We start from the raw sequence: 15,523 nt of genomic DNA, 5'->3' as shown, positions 1-15,523 counted from the left end.
TGGTGATCTTAAAGGTCTTTTCCAACCTAAATGATTCTCTGATTCTAATGGTGAGTCAATTCAAGGAACTAAGCCTTGAAGAAATTATACTTTTTTTGGTAAGATTAGCCATCAAATCAGAACACAGACACTCAGCAACACCACTGCAAGGGAAGAAGAAATGAGTGTAGGGCTGGCAAAAGGAGAGGGCAGAAGACAGAATTGTATCTTGTCACTGTATCACCTGAACTGTACCATCAAACTGCAACTTCAGCCACTGTAACTCAGCTTTAAACCTATGAAAGCCCTCTCTTGAGCACAGTTCTGTTTCATACTCTACCCATTCCTGGCGTTATTTCTGATAGAGTCATTTTCAAAGAAGTCTGTGTCATGAGGACCTCAAGAACACATAGGAAGAAATTGCCAGTCCACTATATCACTTATTTAAAATACCCTCACAACAATCAATCACTACTTGAAATCAAATCAACCTACAAAAATCTGAAAGTACAGGGCAAAGATCAAAGATCATGTATTTTGTGGTTTCCTATCACAGATGAACAACATTAACAACTTCCATGTAACTCAGGGAATATTGGAAGAAAAGTTTATCTTTTCATGAAAAATCATTTTTTATTTCGCAAATTTCGAATTTTCATTTTATTTTTTTTTAAGTGACAGTGTCAGCATCAAAAGATTTTACAATGCAAACGTGCAACATTAAGATCCAGAAAATGTGAGACATTAACATTAGGTAGCAGATATCTCAGCAGTACTATTCACAAGCTAAGAAGTTAACTTTCACAAATCATTGCTTACCTTTTCTAATGCAGATTAACTCATGTACACCACAAGTTCGTTCACCACCTATTTGGAAATAAATCATTAGAAAATATTAGCAATTAAAATGTACTTGGCTTCTTAATAAGACTTACAAACAGCGTGAAAGAAAAAGCTGCAAAACATAATATTTAATAAAAATGCAAAAGACTGTTTTCTCCAAAGGATATCCTGAATAAATTGAAAACTTGCTAAATTAATAAATGTATCTTTGGCTTAACATTGCTAGCAACAGTGCAATTTGAAGAGTTTTACAGAGAATTTATACTGACAAAAAAACGCAAGCAAATTAACTGAAACCATACTAAAACTATTTCCCAAATATAAAGCTTGATTTCCTGTTCTGAGGGAACCATTATCTACAAAAGATTTCTCAAAACATCAGAAATATTGGTAACACAATAGAACACCAAAATACTGTTTTGAGGCAGAGGAAAAAAAAAAAAAAAAAAAAAGGAAGCCTGTAACTAAAGGCTGGGTTTATCTGGAATTTATCTTCAAGAGTCTTGTTGGGGTTTTATTTAAGCTTTTAAACAGCTGTACAGAATTTGAGAAAATAAGGGAATAACAAAGTTGTTGGTAGAAATATTATACTTTAAATTTCAAGAGAAAAACATTTTAATGTTATAACTACAGCTAGCGAAGAAAAGACTAATGGATAACATACCCAGTGAGGACACTGAAAGAACCACAATAGAAGAAGAATACAAGAAGTCAACTGAATTGAAATAGGAAAGTGTGATACTGGGGGGCCTGTAGGGACCTACTACTGAGCCCCGCAGCCAGAGGAACAGGCAGTTACAAGCCATTGAAGAGATTCTTTTAATGGTATTGAGAAACTGTTGGAAGAGATGATTTTTATCATCATGACTTTATATTGAATGAATTTACAGTATTCATCATCTTGTTCTCTTTTAAGTAAAACATTTTGGAATGATATTCCCCACGGTCAAACCTTTAGCAACACCAAGCTGTGGCCTGCCTTAACTGAACCCTAATGCCCACTAAGCCTTTTGCCACTGACAAAGGTCCATGTTTGTCTGAACAGAACACAGAACTGAAGGGCTCTGATCACACAGATCACCATACATGGTGCTCTGAAACTTCATGAAAATACAAAACTGTTCCAAAAAACCACAAGCCATATACGTCAATCGCTATAGGATTCCAAACACTTCACAACACTCTAAAACAAACTCCAGATAATAAAATTCTTTCCATCTCAAAAAAAAAAAAACAACAAAAAAACATGGAAATCTGTCATACAGCACTTACTACTCTTCTTCATTCCATAATAAAGGAACTATGTCATATAGTAAAGGATGTTACGATACAATATCAGCTGATATTTAAAACTCATAACTGATAACATTGCCAGCTGCTGTTATTAATGTTTTAAGACGATGCATATATTTGTAGTGAAACTTACATTCTAAATAAATAATGGTAGGAAATGCACATATTAGAGAAAGAAGGATAAAAAGGACCAAATAAGTGGAATAAAACAACTTCTACAACAAAATTAAATGTCTGTGAGATATGAAGTCAGAAAGCATCCTCATTTTGAGCATACAACGCAACTATTGTTTTTAATACTCAGCAATCTGAAACACAAGCCTCAAAGATACTCTTGAATGGGAAATCAAAAATCAATGACCCTGATTATCCCAGAACTTCTTTACAGCCACCATCATTACAGAACACAGCAACGTAAGAGTGCTCTTCTAGATAGCAAAGAGTGCTCTTCTAGGAACTGACCAGTATCATTCTTATGTTTTGCTTTCAACATCTTTCCTGAGTAAGAAAAAATGGGTTTAAAAGAAACTGTTTTTATGACACAAATGCATTAAAAAAAATCAGATCTGGGGAGAAGATTACAATCTTCTTTCAAGTCAGTGCAGTCATCCTCAGGCTACAAAAGAGAAATTCAGAGTGACTGTAACACTTGTCTCTAGATTTTCTCCTCCCGATAGACTTAAATTCAGAAGTGAAGAAAAAGTTACTGAAAAAAAAAAAAACATTTTGTTATTCCACAAGTGCTAGGCAGTTAAAAATAAAGATTCACATAGAAATGACTGTGAGAAGACCAGTGAGCAGCATTAGACTTTACTTTGCACTCAGTGACTTCAACAAGCATGAAATCTCATTACAAATTAATGTTAGTTGTGCATTTTGCATTGGTACCTTATGTTTTCAAGAATACATGTAAATGATTGAAAAAGCCATTTAAGACATTGTAATGTTCTACTAAATAAAGCCTTCATATTACGCCTTCTACTGTTTTTTAATCCACTACAACACTATACAGCAAATGTACAAAACTTAACATACATTCGTTCAGGATTTAAATTTTGTCTTTTTATTGTCCCGGAAGCTCCCAAATTATATGTCTTATTTAATGGGCAACTAATCTTTTACTCTTTCAAAACCACTTTTGAATGGAAACTGACTGTTGAATAAAAATACATCATGAACTACATGTTCTGAAAGCAAAGTTGAAGAAAGCATCTTTGATATTTAACCAATTTATTAAACACAAAATATTATCCTCAAGTGACTCTGGCACATTTTGTTTTCCCTAGTGCTCTTCAAAATCGCGGAATTAATACATTTCTCACACCTTGCTTTTACTCACAGTTTAACAAATGAACACAAGTTTTCCTGTCCTTCCAACTCCCGAGAAGGCTCTCAGCTTTGAATAACCTTGTCATTGAAAGAAACTACAGTGTAAATACGAAAACATTCTGCATGACAGCAAGGTGTCAACTATTAACCCAGCACTCCTGCAGGCTGGAAAGGCCGGCTTTGTGTCTGTTAGCCCACAAATCCCAAAGGTTCACTGGTATGACCCTCTAAAATTTTTCAGTCTTCAAATGTTAAAGTAATTAATTTTAATATAGTGGTGGGTCACCATGCTTTTATAGTTAATAGTCTGATTTAGATGTAAGTTATTATTAATTCTATTTCATCTTGACTGTGAACATCTTCTCTATTTAACAGTTTAAAGTTTTAAGTGGTTTTGCATATAAGATGAAGTAGTACTGTACCCAAAATGCTGAAGAATAAAAACTGAGGATATGAGAAAAACTGGGAATGACGCTTTTCATATCTTTTCAGATAATGGAGGCAAAAAGAGTAATAATGAAAGATGAATTAATTTTATAATTATACGTTCAAACACTTCAGTTTTCTTGAGCTAGACTGACCATCTAGTGGCCCTAAGATCTACATCATTCAAACATTTAGCACAAACTGAACAGACAGAGGCTTTACTTACAACAAAAGGCAGCTGCTGAAACATTTGACAAAGTTAAATTGAGAATTTAAATTGAGAAAATTAAAAATGAAGATTTTGTACCCCGAGTCTCTATCTGTGGGGATGACTATCACAATTTATTGCACCAAAAACATGTAAAGTTGTTCACCAAAGAAAAAAACTACACCTCAGTTTTGTATTGATTATATTGTAACATTTCATTTCCTTCTGAATTTTGAATTGTACTAGTTTCAAAGGTCTATGTTTAGACTCGAGTTGAAACTCCATTACTAGGTGCTGAAAGTAATCAGCTAGAAAACTGGGAGCAACCTGTGGCTCCCTGAGAGACTCCAGAGCACGATCATCCTCGAAGGAGGTTTCTCAGGGCCTCAACCAACCAAGATCTGCAAGGACAGAAATTCTGAGAGCTGGTTCACAGTGGTGCCACTGTGAACATGTGTCCTGGTTTCAGGTAGGACAGAGTTAATTTTCCTCCTAGTAGCTGGCAGGGTGCTATGTTTTGGATTAGGATGAGAAGAGCGCTGATAACATGCTGATGTTTTAATTGTTGTAGAGCAATGCTTACACCAAGCCAAGGACTTTTCAGCTTCTCGCTCTGTCCTGCTAGCGAGCAGGCTGGGGGTGCAGCAGGAGCTGGGAGGGGACAGACCCAGGACAGCTGACCCAAACTGGCCAAAGGGGTATTCCATACCATCTGACGTCATGCTGAACAATATATAGGGGTGGCTAGCCGGGGTGGGGGGGCCGGCTGCTCGGGGATAGGCTGGGCATCGGTCAGCGGGTGGTGAGCAATTGCATTGTGCATCACTTTGTACACATTATTACTATTATTATTATTATTATTATTATTATTATTGTTATTATTTTCCCTGTCTTAATAAACTGTCCTTATCTCAACTCACAGGCTTCACTTTCCCGTTTCTCTCCCCCATCCCGGAGAGGGAGGGGGGAGGGTGAGCGAACGGCTGTGTGGTGTTTGGTTGCCAGCCGGGCTAAACCACAACAACATGTCTTCCCTATACCCAGTCAGGATTTCCCATTTTAGCCCACGCCTGCTACCTCACGTGCATTCACTGCACACTCAAAGAATCCACCTCCCTTTCCCAAGCCCCTCCTGATATGCCAAGTACTACAGCCCGCCACCAGCTTCGCAGCTCTCTTCTGGAATCCCTCGTGTGGCGATCTGTCTCACACTGGGTTAACAGCCCACACTGCTGCTGAGGCATGCGGCTGATCCACTTCCAACTTGCTGACCACCAGGACCTCGGGGCTCTTTTGTGCAGAATCCTAGAATCATTAAGGTTGGAAAAGCCTTCCAAGGTCATCTGGTCTAACCATCCCTCTACTATCAATATCACCCACTAAACCATGTCCATCCTTTCCTTGAACACCCTCAGGGACGGTGACTCCGCCACCTCCCTGGGCAACCTGTTCCAGTGCCTGACTGCTCTTTCTGAGAAGAAATGTCTCCTCATTTCCAACCTGAACCTCCCCTGGCACAACTTGAGGCCATTCCCTCTAGTCCTGTCACTAGTTACCTGGGAGAAGAGGCCAACCCCCAGCTCCCCACAGGTTCCTTTCAGGTAGTTGCAGAGAGCAATGGGGTCTCCCCTGAGCCTCCTCTTCTCCAGACTAAACAACCCCAGTTCCCTCAGCCGCTCCTCACAGGACTTGTGCTCCTGCCAGCCTGTCCCAAGCTTGCAGTGCTGCATGGGCTTGCCACCCCTGGTGTGGGACTTGACATTTGTTCTTGTCGAAGTTCACACGGTTCCCGTCAGCCCTGCCCTCCTGCATATGAACTGCTCCCCTCCCTGCTGTCACCCACAGCTCAGTGAGGGTGCGCTCCATCCCTCTGACAAACACATCCAAGTCTTGGTGCCAGAATTGAGACCATGGTACAGCTTAGGGCACTGTGTATGCAACACATACTTCCTCAGTTTAGCAGCAAATCCACACATTACTACTTGCAACACAACATTACGCTGTACCACTGAAGTCTTTGTCAGCAGGTGTAACTTCAGGGGCACACTTTTTATGTGATACATTGCTTTCCTACTGAGTTTTGTATTTTAATTAGCATTTTGATAAGTTTGGACTACATTCAACAAACATGCACTTAATGTTGTATTCAGCGTTAGCTCTCTTCCCTTGACTAACCCGCAAAGTCTCAGTGCAGAATGCCAACACCAAAGGCGCTGTGTGGCATGAAAAGAGCAAGTGGCAGCACTACGACCCACAAGAGCCCCCCTTGCTGCGCCACAGAAATGGAGAATGGGACAAGCGAAAAAGCCTAATCAGTTGTGTGATGGGCTAACTTTCCTGGTGCACATGGAAAATACCAGTGCTTTGGGTATGAAATGCAAGATACTTAGGAAATCCATTCTGAGAAGAATTATGCTGTCTCATAACATATACCAAATTTATACTAAAATACAACTATAAGGAGAGTGTTCTGGCTTATGCATACCAACAAATCTACTTCTTGAAAAATTGTCTCAGATTGTGAACTGATCTTAAAAAAGAATCTGATTTCAGAAAAAAGGACTGCTAACTAAAAGAAAAACAACACTGGAAACACTTCCACAGAACAGCAACTCTATAGCCAGTATCAGTATGGTATTTTTTCCTAAAAGGTTACATACACTCATCAGTGCATCCTCACACTTGGTGTAAAATTAACTTTGTATTCCTGCAATACACTTGTTACAATTTTAGTCTGTAAACAATATTGCATATGTAAAAACTGAAATGTTTACAGTTGAATGCTCACTAGTGGTCAAAAAGCAAACAACATTAGAATTTATTACTAAATAGACAGCAAGTTAAAAAAAAAATGCTACTTTATGTTCTTATTATGTATCCTGCACATTTTGTGTGGTTGGGACTCCTCTCTGTCCTTCCATCCCAAAGAATAAAACAGAACTACAGAAGGCACAAAGAAAGGGGGAGAAAAGTCCATAAAAATACACAGTGGTTTTCATAGGAGGAGTTATTTAATAGACTCTTGGACTCTGGAAAAAAGACACAACAGATGGCATACATAAGCAGGTAAATAAAGAAGAGTTATTCACTGTCTAACCCACTAATAAGAGAAATAAGTATCTGATTAAATTAGCAGCAGATGTGTTCAAGGCAAACAGTTTTCAAGAGTAAATGAGGGTTATAAAAACATAAGATTGATTTCCAACTTCCACTGTAAAGACCATCTCCTCTGCTTGCACCATTTAATATGCTTGCACCATATAACTATCTAATAATTCCTTAGCCTATAAAATCATCTAATCTGTCCTGAATTAATTTAAGAATATTTTGTTTGTTATCTGACCACAAAAGTAGTGACAAACATTAGAACTTTTCTGACACATAAAATACTTCAGTTTTAATTATATTTATATTCAACAGCACTGATGCCACTGACTAATGAATTAGCAATCAGTGACAATTAACCAAGAATAGCATAGCCATTTCTGTTTCTCAAACAAATGTTGGGTCCAATCCTATCCACAATTAAATAAATGGAAGCATCTCCACTGAGTTTTAGAAGCCAAGAAAAAAGGAGGTTAGACAGATTGTATAAACAGATTATATCACAAAGTTGGGAGGTTCTCAGGGACCATCTTCCCCCACCATGAAAATATCATCTCAGTTTCCTTTCTACCCAGAATCACAAGACACTTATCTTTCCTCACTCTTCTGACAACTGAAATACAATTTTACCTTGTTTTCAGTCAAGTACTTCTTCAAATAAGTCTTATTAGTGGAAATGAAGAGGTACAGTATATATCAGTAGCACCAGAAACAGTATAAATGGTTTGAACCTGACCTAAGACCTGTGCAGTATTTTTCTTTAAATATGAGTAGAAAGAGAACCAGCAGCTACAGTAAGAATGGTTATCTCACTGCAAATGACAAGAAGATAGTAGTGCATATTGACTGGGGGTGTATACTCTATCAAATGCTCTGGAACTAAGAAAGAAGATGTCAACAACAAAAACTGATAGTAACAAAGAGATAAAAAATTCAGTACAACTCTTGACTAATTCCTACAGTTTTTAGCTAATACCACTGAGTCAACACTCGAGAGCAAAATTTCACAACAGAAAGTAAGCCAAGAAACAGGATTTATTTTTTTTTATGATTAATGATCTATGGACTTGCGTACAATTTATTTTAGAAGTGTATGTTTTAAAAATTTTAATCAAAGAAATTGCGAGAAGAAATAATACATGGAAATAGTACATGTAAACAGCTCTCGTATTTCAGATAAAGCAGTAAGGTTATGATACAAAAAGAAATTACACCAAGAATTTGTATTTTGAAAGATCCCAGATAGTAGGAAGAATGCTCATTTTAGACTACAAAACAAAAATACTTGTAAAATGTGTCAATCACACTGAACCTATCATTTTTCACATTGAAGATTATGTTCCTCTGCAGCATGAGGTATATTTGCCAACACATTCAACTTTCATTTGCTGTCTTACAAATAACTTTCAAAACCATGCCAAAGTTTCTCCATCTCACTCCAGAGATGGTTTTACACAGAAAGCTTCTCCCACCTCCAAGAGTTAAATACTCAAAGATTAGAAAGTGCAAGGATTAAAAGCTGACTTGAAATCCCCACTGCAATCGCCAGGTGCACATTTAGCTTGGCATATAAGACCTTTGCCTTTTTCAGTGTGAGACTTGACAATATTCAGAAAAAAGCCAGGGACTGTCAACTGTGGGTCCCTCACATAAGTCAGTGCAGAAGCTGGAAGAAACCTACGGGGTCAGCCTGTGAATAAGGTGAAGAGAAAATATGACCCAACAGTCACAGCAGTTGAAAGTTTTCCAGAAAACAGCTAGACTTTCCTTTTATTCATAAATCTCCTGCATTTTGATGGGCAATATAAGCCAACATTTTTAATCAGGCAGCCACTGGGTGTTTGCTTTCTTGTGTGCCCATCCTGAATGCCAAGAGTTCCCATTTGCAATAGTGCTAAGCATTCAAAATGAACCAGATTCCAGAATTTCGCTCTGAACAGATCACCTCTTCTTATATGAAGTATGATAACTTCAACTCAGCCCACAGGGATCTTGTCACTTAGATGTCTGTAGAGCATTAGAGGTTAGATGTTTTTAAAAGGCACCCCACTCTATTACCATAAAGGAGGCAGAGAACTAATGGCTTTTTTATTTCAGCAGCTCCGTAACACTCCAGTGATGATGATGTAATGCAAACCCATCCAGCAAATTGTTACTTTTGCACACGGCAAGGCTTTACTGTCATCAGCAAATAATGCAGGGAATCATACTTACAATGACAACAACAACAAAAAAATAATACCAGATAACACCCACTGAATAGTTTCCACTACAGACGGTGAACGAGCATAAAACAGTATTAAACAGATTCTGTGTGGCTGATCAAATCCAATATCCTGACGCTTGATCCACCCCACATTTAACAAATGTGTTGAAAGTGGGCCTAGGTACAAAATAGGGCTTCTTATGTTTAGGCTTTATTCTACACTGTTGCTGCTCCTCGACATGCACCCTGGCTGCAGCAGCGTGGGTCCAGAAGCACCACAGCTTATTCAGGTCAGCACCAACTGCACCTCCGTGTCACCTCCTGCCCGGCAGCACAGAATATCCGGGGTAACCTGGAGTCAAGGTAAAACTGCTCCCTAGGCCAGATTCAACCCACAGGCTACACATACGATACTCCCACCTAGGCACTGTATGTAGCTCGTTCCTTGGTTTCTCCTTCGGATTACGAAGTTTGCTCCTAGGAATGGTTTTCACGTAACCCATATGAAGCAGTGTTCTAACTCCCCTCTCTTCTTATTTCCAGAAATAAAAAGTAGGTTCATTTAGCAATTTTGGCTTTGTTTCCCAATGAAGTGAGGGTTATATAACTTAACAATCTAGTGCCAATGAATTCAGGGGCTAATTTACATTAAAATTGACACAAAGTTGTCAGAACTTAATACTTTTAGGATTCAAAGCTTCATGAACATCAGCAGCCAAACACAAGACAGCCACCAATCTCACCAAACCCAGGGACGTCCAGCCAGCCGATAAATCCATGCAAACAGCTGCCAAACAAACAGCTGGCAGACAAGGGTTGGAAGGGAGAAACAAGCTTGTCAGAAACTGATCTGAGATCAGAGATCTGAGTACACGCCAGAGACACTCCGGAGACCCAGGGACAAAAAGAAAAGCGCTCAAAAAAGCCTACACGTATAAAGAGGACCTCAGAGTACAACAGGAGTGTAACAGGAAACTGTAACGGGAAACGGTTACACTGGTGAGATCAGAAGGGGAAAATATGGGAAGCCAGGTTCATTAGTCTCATTACTCAATCAATAATTTAGTAAATGACAGCACTATGCTATAACTCCTTCTCCGCTACATTCATTTTATCTGTACAACTCACTACTCTCTTTAACACTGCTTCTGAATTCTTAGCACTGAACTCCTCACAATGCAAGATAACTCGGTCTGGAACAGCTCACCCCCGAACACATTCCCTTCCTTGAGAAATGCACAGCTTTGTATAGCCTGCACCACATTACAGCACGTTCAAGTGCAGCCCACAAACCTGGCACAAGCAGATCCACGAGGATACGCAGTTCTGCCTCAGGTTATAAAGCCTCCCACTGTGACCTTTACCTTTCTCTTCCCTCCTCCCTGCAATATGATTTCCATTGCTAGCTCCTCACCCAGACCTCAAATCCCAACTCTTGAGGCAGGTGCCTAAGTCTTGCGACTGCTCAGAAGAGCAAAAGCAGCTTACAGAAACCAAATTAACGCTGTCATGAGGAACATTACCATGGTGATGCTGAAGGACTCTCAGAAACGGCTCCTCCACTCTCGCTCTTCCCATCCCCGGCAAATGGCCACCAGACCCCATGCCGAGGCAGCCACCATCGGGAAGATCCAAATCCCAGGCTGCCCACTGTGCTGGTCTTACCGCTCTCCTCAGTTTTGCCTGACTATCCTCCGTATCTGCCATCCCCCCCATCCCAGCATTCTCCGTACTGAATGAATTTAGCATTCTTCTACATTATGTGGAAACATTACACAATTAATAACCTTGCATCTCAAAATAGAGCTGCTACTAAATACTAACACTCATTTTGCTTAAGAAGAAAAATATGACAGAAATAAGAACTGCAGATAAAATTCTTTAATCCTATTTAAGGCAAAACTTTTTCCCAATAGGTTCCCTGCTGTTGTTTCCTAGCAAAACTGATTGCCCGAACTATGCAAACTATATACCTGATGCCTGTATAAAACAAAACACCTAACAAACAAATAGAAACATCTTTTAAGATGACATGAACTTTTAAAGAGAAAGGTTTAACTGTTCCTGCAATCACTAAATTAGGGCTTTGAACTTGGTCACATGAAGAATATCGTTTGTTTTTTTTTAAAAGGTCCAGCAGTAACCACAATGCAAAAAAAGTAACTAAGTGTTGGCACTGACCAAAACAGCAATGATCACTGCCCATGGCCACTGGCTCCTTGGTTCTCTATACCACTTCATACAAAAAGCTTTCTTTTTGTTTTTTAAACAAAAAATGAGTGTTAACAGTAGAACTGATGTAAACTTGTAAGCTGACAGAGTGACGCTAGAAACAGCACTTAGAGATTTTTAAAAGCAGTCAATAGACTAAATTTCTTGCAGCTAACAAATCCTATTTTAATTTTCTGCACTTTGCACATATAACTATATATAACCTGCTTCAAGGGAGTTTTGAACTATTTTACATTTATTCTTCAGTCAAAAGTTATTAGCCTTGCTTATTGCATATGACTTTACCACCCCTCAAAAATCTGTGCAACTGCGAAGTCTTTTAAACCAAACAAAGCATTTTTTTTCTGTTAACTTAATTACAAACATTTACAAATTTGCTTGGACATGATGCAAATTCTGTGTTTTGTCCCTTTGGGCTATAAGTCCTGGGGATTCATCCTGTCTTCAAGAGTCAGTATTCACCCAGACAAAATCCATACTTTTAAACACTGCTGACCAGGAAATCATGTTGTTCAAAGCAGGATACTGCAACACAAACAGGAGGAGGAGGAGTTCACCAAGATGAGGAATAAAAATTGGAACACCTACTAACAAATCTACAGGAATCAGCTATTTGGTTGTGAACAAAGACGATGCCACATTCCTGCTACAGACTACACCAGAAAAATGCATTTTGTTTTCTGTCTTCAGGCAGAGAACTAAGTGAAAAACCTAGTAGGTCAGTTTCATGATTGGATATTTTTACCCTGCCTCCCCTTTAATTGTAAATTACTGAGCAAATTCTAGATTCATAGAATGGTTTGGGCTGGAAGGGACCTTAAAGACCACTCAGTTCCAGCCGCCTGCCATGGGCAGGGACACCACACCACCCAGCAGATCAGGCTGCCCAAAGCCCCATCCAACCTGGCCTTCAAAGACTTCCAGAGACTAAGTCCCATGATAACAATTTCACATTCGTACAAGACAGGCTATTTCTACATCTGGCCTTGATGAGAGAGGTGTTGCATTCTTTTCACAGGCTAATTTGCTTAACTCATTCATGATCGTTTGCTTTAACTTTTAGGGAGTGATGCCCTAAATCATCTGAAAATATCAAACATGGATTTTATTTTTTGGTGAATATTTTCCTTTTATATATATATATATATATATATATATATATATTACAAATTCTCACAGCTTTCTGGAATAACGCAGCCTAAAATGGAAACAGGGACAGATTTTGAAGGACCGACAATTGTTTTTCTGAGCTCGAATTGCATAAAAAGTCCAGACCCACCTGAAAAAATTGCTGTCTTCCCGTTACTATGATGTGGGCTTTAAGAGGACCCGGCCAACTCGAGGCTGGCCAGCTCAGCAGGGTGAGCCCGCGGCTTTGCCTGCAACTTCTCCTTACGGAGGCCTGAATTACTAATCCAAGGAAACCGACAGCACAGGAGCATCCCACATAAAAACAATCAAGAGCTGTTTGTGTGGTTTTTCCCCTCGCTGTTTTCCTACCCTGGAAGTTACGACAACCGCTTTCGGAAGCGAGCGCTGCAGCCAGGGGAGCAGCATACCTTACAGCCTTATTTCCCTGCCATTAAAGTTCGGGGATTTTTTTTTTTTTTTTAAAGGAATTCCCCACAAAAATTACTCTCAGAACGGAGAGGGGAGGCGTCGGGGCGCAGCCTCCATCCCCAGGCGAACCAACAAGTGCTCGCAGCATCCCTCTCCTTTTTTCTGCCGCTGTCTGAGCGGGGAGCCTCCCTGGAGCCCCGCCAGCCCCGGGGCCGGGAAGCGGTCGGTGCAGAGGAGGGCCCGTTCATCCCGTTTTGTTTTTGTTTTGTTTTGTTTTTTTTACCCGGGGCATCCTCTGCAGGAGGAGGAGGAGGAGGGGATGAAGGGGGCGCCCCTCGCCCTCCCGCGCGCCCCCGCGCCGGGGGGGAGCCGTGCCCGGGGGAGGGGAACGGAGGAGGAGGAGGAGGAGGAGGCGGCGGCGGCGGAGGGGGAGGAGGAGGGGAGCGCGTTATTGGCCTACTTACCGTCAATCGCCATGATCCCGGCGGTGGGCCGTGCCGTGCCGTGCCGTGCCGTGCCGGGAGGGGGGGGCAGGCAGCGGAGCCGCTGCCGGCCGCGGCGCTGCCGGGCGGGAGCGCGGGGCGGGGCCGGGCCGGGCCGGGGGCTCGTGGCTCCGCCCCACTCCCGCCGCCACCGCCCAACGGCCGTGCGCGTGCCCGAGCGGCGGCCGTTTAACCGGCGGGGCGCGCGCCCCACCCCCCCGCCCGCCGGAGGCCAACCGCCCCGCCCCTCGCCCGTCCGAGAGGCGAAGCCCCGCCCAGCCGCCTCTGTGTGAGGGGTTGTGTCCATTGTCCCTCACAACTGTCGTTAAAAGGGGGGTGAGGTTGGTTCCCTCTCACGATGAATAAGGCTTTTTTTTGTTTGTTCGTTTGTTTTTTCCCAGCCCGTTGGGATAGGCACGGTTTTGAAACGTTGTTGCCCCCAAGTTTGGGGAGAAAATGATGAAGGTCGCACCACTTTGCATATTTTTATTCTGCTGTTGTTTTTTTTTTTATTATTATTTTTCCAGAGCTATTGGTCGAACCAGACAGCAAAACCATCGAAGTGTTAGTTTCAGTCAGACTGTGGTTCCACAAGCACCTCCCTAACTCCTCAGTCAGGTGTGCAGAGCTCGTTTGTGCAGCTGAAGAGTTGCACATCACAGTAAAAGCGCTGAAAAAAAAAAATAATAATAAAAACACCCTACTTTTGCCAAGTAAAGCCATTGAAAGACAGGAAATGTCAGAATTAAAATTATCCAAGTGGTCGTAACCCGCTGCACAATGCATCGCAATACAGTGCCACTGCACGATCGATCACAGACGCTGCTCCCTCCTGTCGTACCTCTGACTGACTCGGAGCACAAGACAGATGGCATCTGAGAGTGAATCAGGACACAGTAGTGAACAAAGTTACCAGAAATCTCATTTTTGGTAGCTTTTGTTCCCAACTTTAATATTCTGTAACCATAACGTCCAATTTCCTCTAGTTTTGTGGGCATAGAACTGAACCAACACTGTTACGTGGAGCCATGTTCACAAGCACGCTATGTATCTTCAGAAGAGCTTGACACCTTCACATTTATAATGATCTTCAACAAATGCTTGAAGCACATTTAATGCTAGAAGGGATTAGAAGAAATTAGAAGGGGTTAATGGATCTGCGGTACTTTACGTAGTTGTTCTGGGGGGAGCAGGTTGTTGTCTGGTGGAAACCTGGCTATGGAGACCCTTTGCTGTGTCTTGCATGCTGCCTTCACTCCTCCTCCCACCTTTGGCTCCTGCCCCACTGCTTGCTCCTTCCTCTGTCACACTCCCTCCTGAACTTTATCCTTCATCTCCCTCGTTGCTGCTTCTGAGCTCTGTTGCCTCCAGCACTCCCAGCCATCTCTAGAGGTCTACAGAGGTTGTCCCCCACGGGATGCCTTGCTTCTGCGCCCTGCTCCTCATCCCCAGAGGCCCCCTACTAAAGAAGCAGCAAAGGGTATGCAGTCTTGCTGCTCCCTGGCCCTACAGCATTTAACACAGGATGCTTGAAGCCAGAAAGAAGTCCTGCCGGGCTGTGAAGAGCTCCTACAATTAACAGAGCAAACAGAAGGACTGTGTTATGGATATTATGAAAGACAGCAGCATGTATGTAAAATGCCTTTGCTGCGTAGGAAAGCTGCTTGTACAATTGGAGCTGTAAGGGAAAAGAACACGTTTGTATACCTGAACAGTTTATTTGGACATGAACTGACCAAACAGGAAAATTTTCACAAGATCATGAGAAGGAGCCAATTTGGTACCAATATAATCCTTCTGTTAAATGATAAGTTGCTGTTCAAATCATGGAAACATTAATCTCCTTCAGCCTAACCGCCT

At 41.4% G+C, this 15,523-nt stretch overlaps 1 protein-coding gene across 8 annotated transcripts in view; it reads right to left on the bottom strand.

Annotated features, from left to right (window-relative positions):
• Positions 1-13,753, bottom strand: part of LOC118254593 (synaptotagmin-14) — a 111,560-nt gene extending 97,807 nt beyond the window's left edge. For 4 of the 8 annotated variants that reach the window (XM_035559986.2, XM_035560000.2, XM_035559993.2 and 1 more), the window contains exons 1-2: positions 13,646-13,753; positions 799-846 (exon numbers count right to left, since the gene is read on the bottom strand). In XM_035559986.2, coding sequence (XP_035415879.1) covers positions 799-846; positions 13,646-13,658 — 61 coding nt within the window. In that variant the 5' untranslated portion in view covers positions 13,659-13,753. Of the gene's footprint in view, positions 1-798; positions 847-13,645 lie in introns of those variants that run through there. The other 4 variants (XM_035560022.2, XM_050709844.1, XM_035560014.2 and 1 more) reach the window with 1 other exon arrangement.
• Between the last annotated feature and the right edge of the window lie 1,770 nt (positions 13,754-15,523).

The sequence above is a fragment of the Cygnus atratus genome, chromosome 3, assembly GCF_013377495.2.
Source record: "Cygnus atratus isolate AKBS03 ecotype Queensland, Australia chromosome 3, CAtr_DNAZoo_HiC_assembly, whole genome shotgun sequence".
Lineage (NCBI taxonomy): Eukaryota > Metazoa > Chordata > Aves > Anseriformes > Anatidae > Cygnus > Cygnus atratus.
The sequence above is the reverse complement of the archived record's forward strand: the minus strand, read 5'-3'. Positions and strand labels throughout refer to the sequence as shown.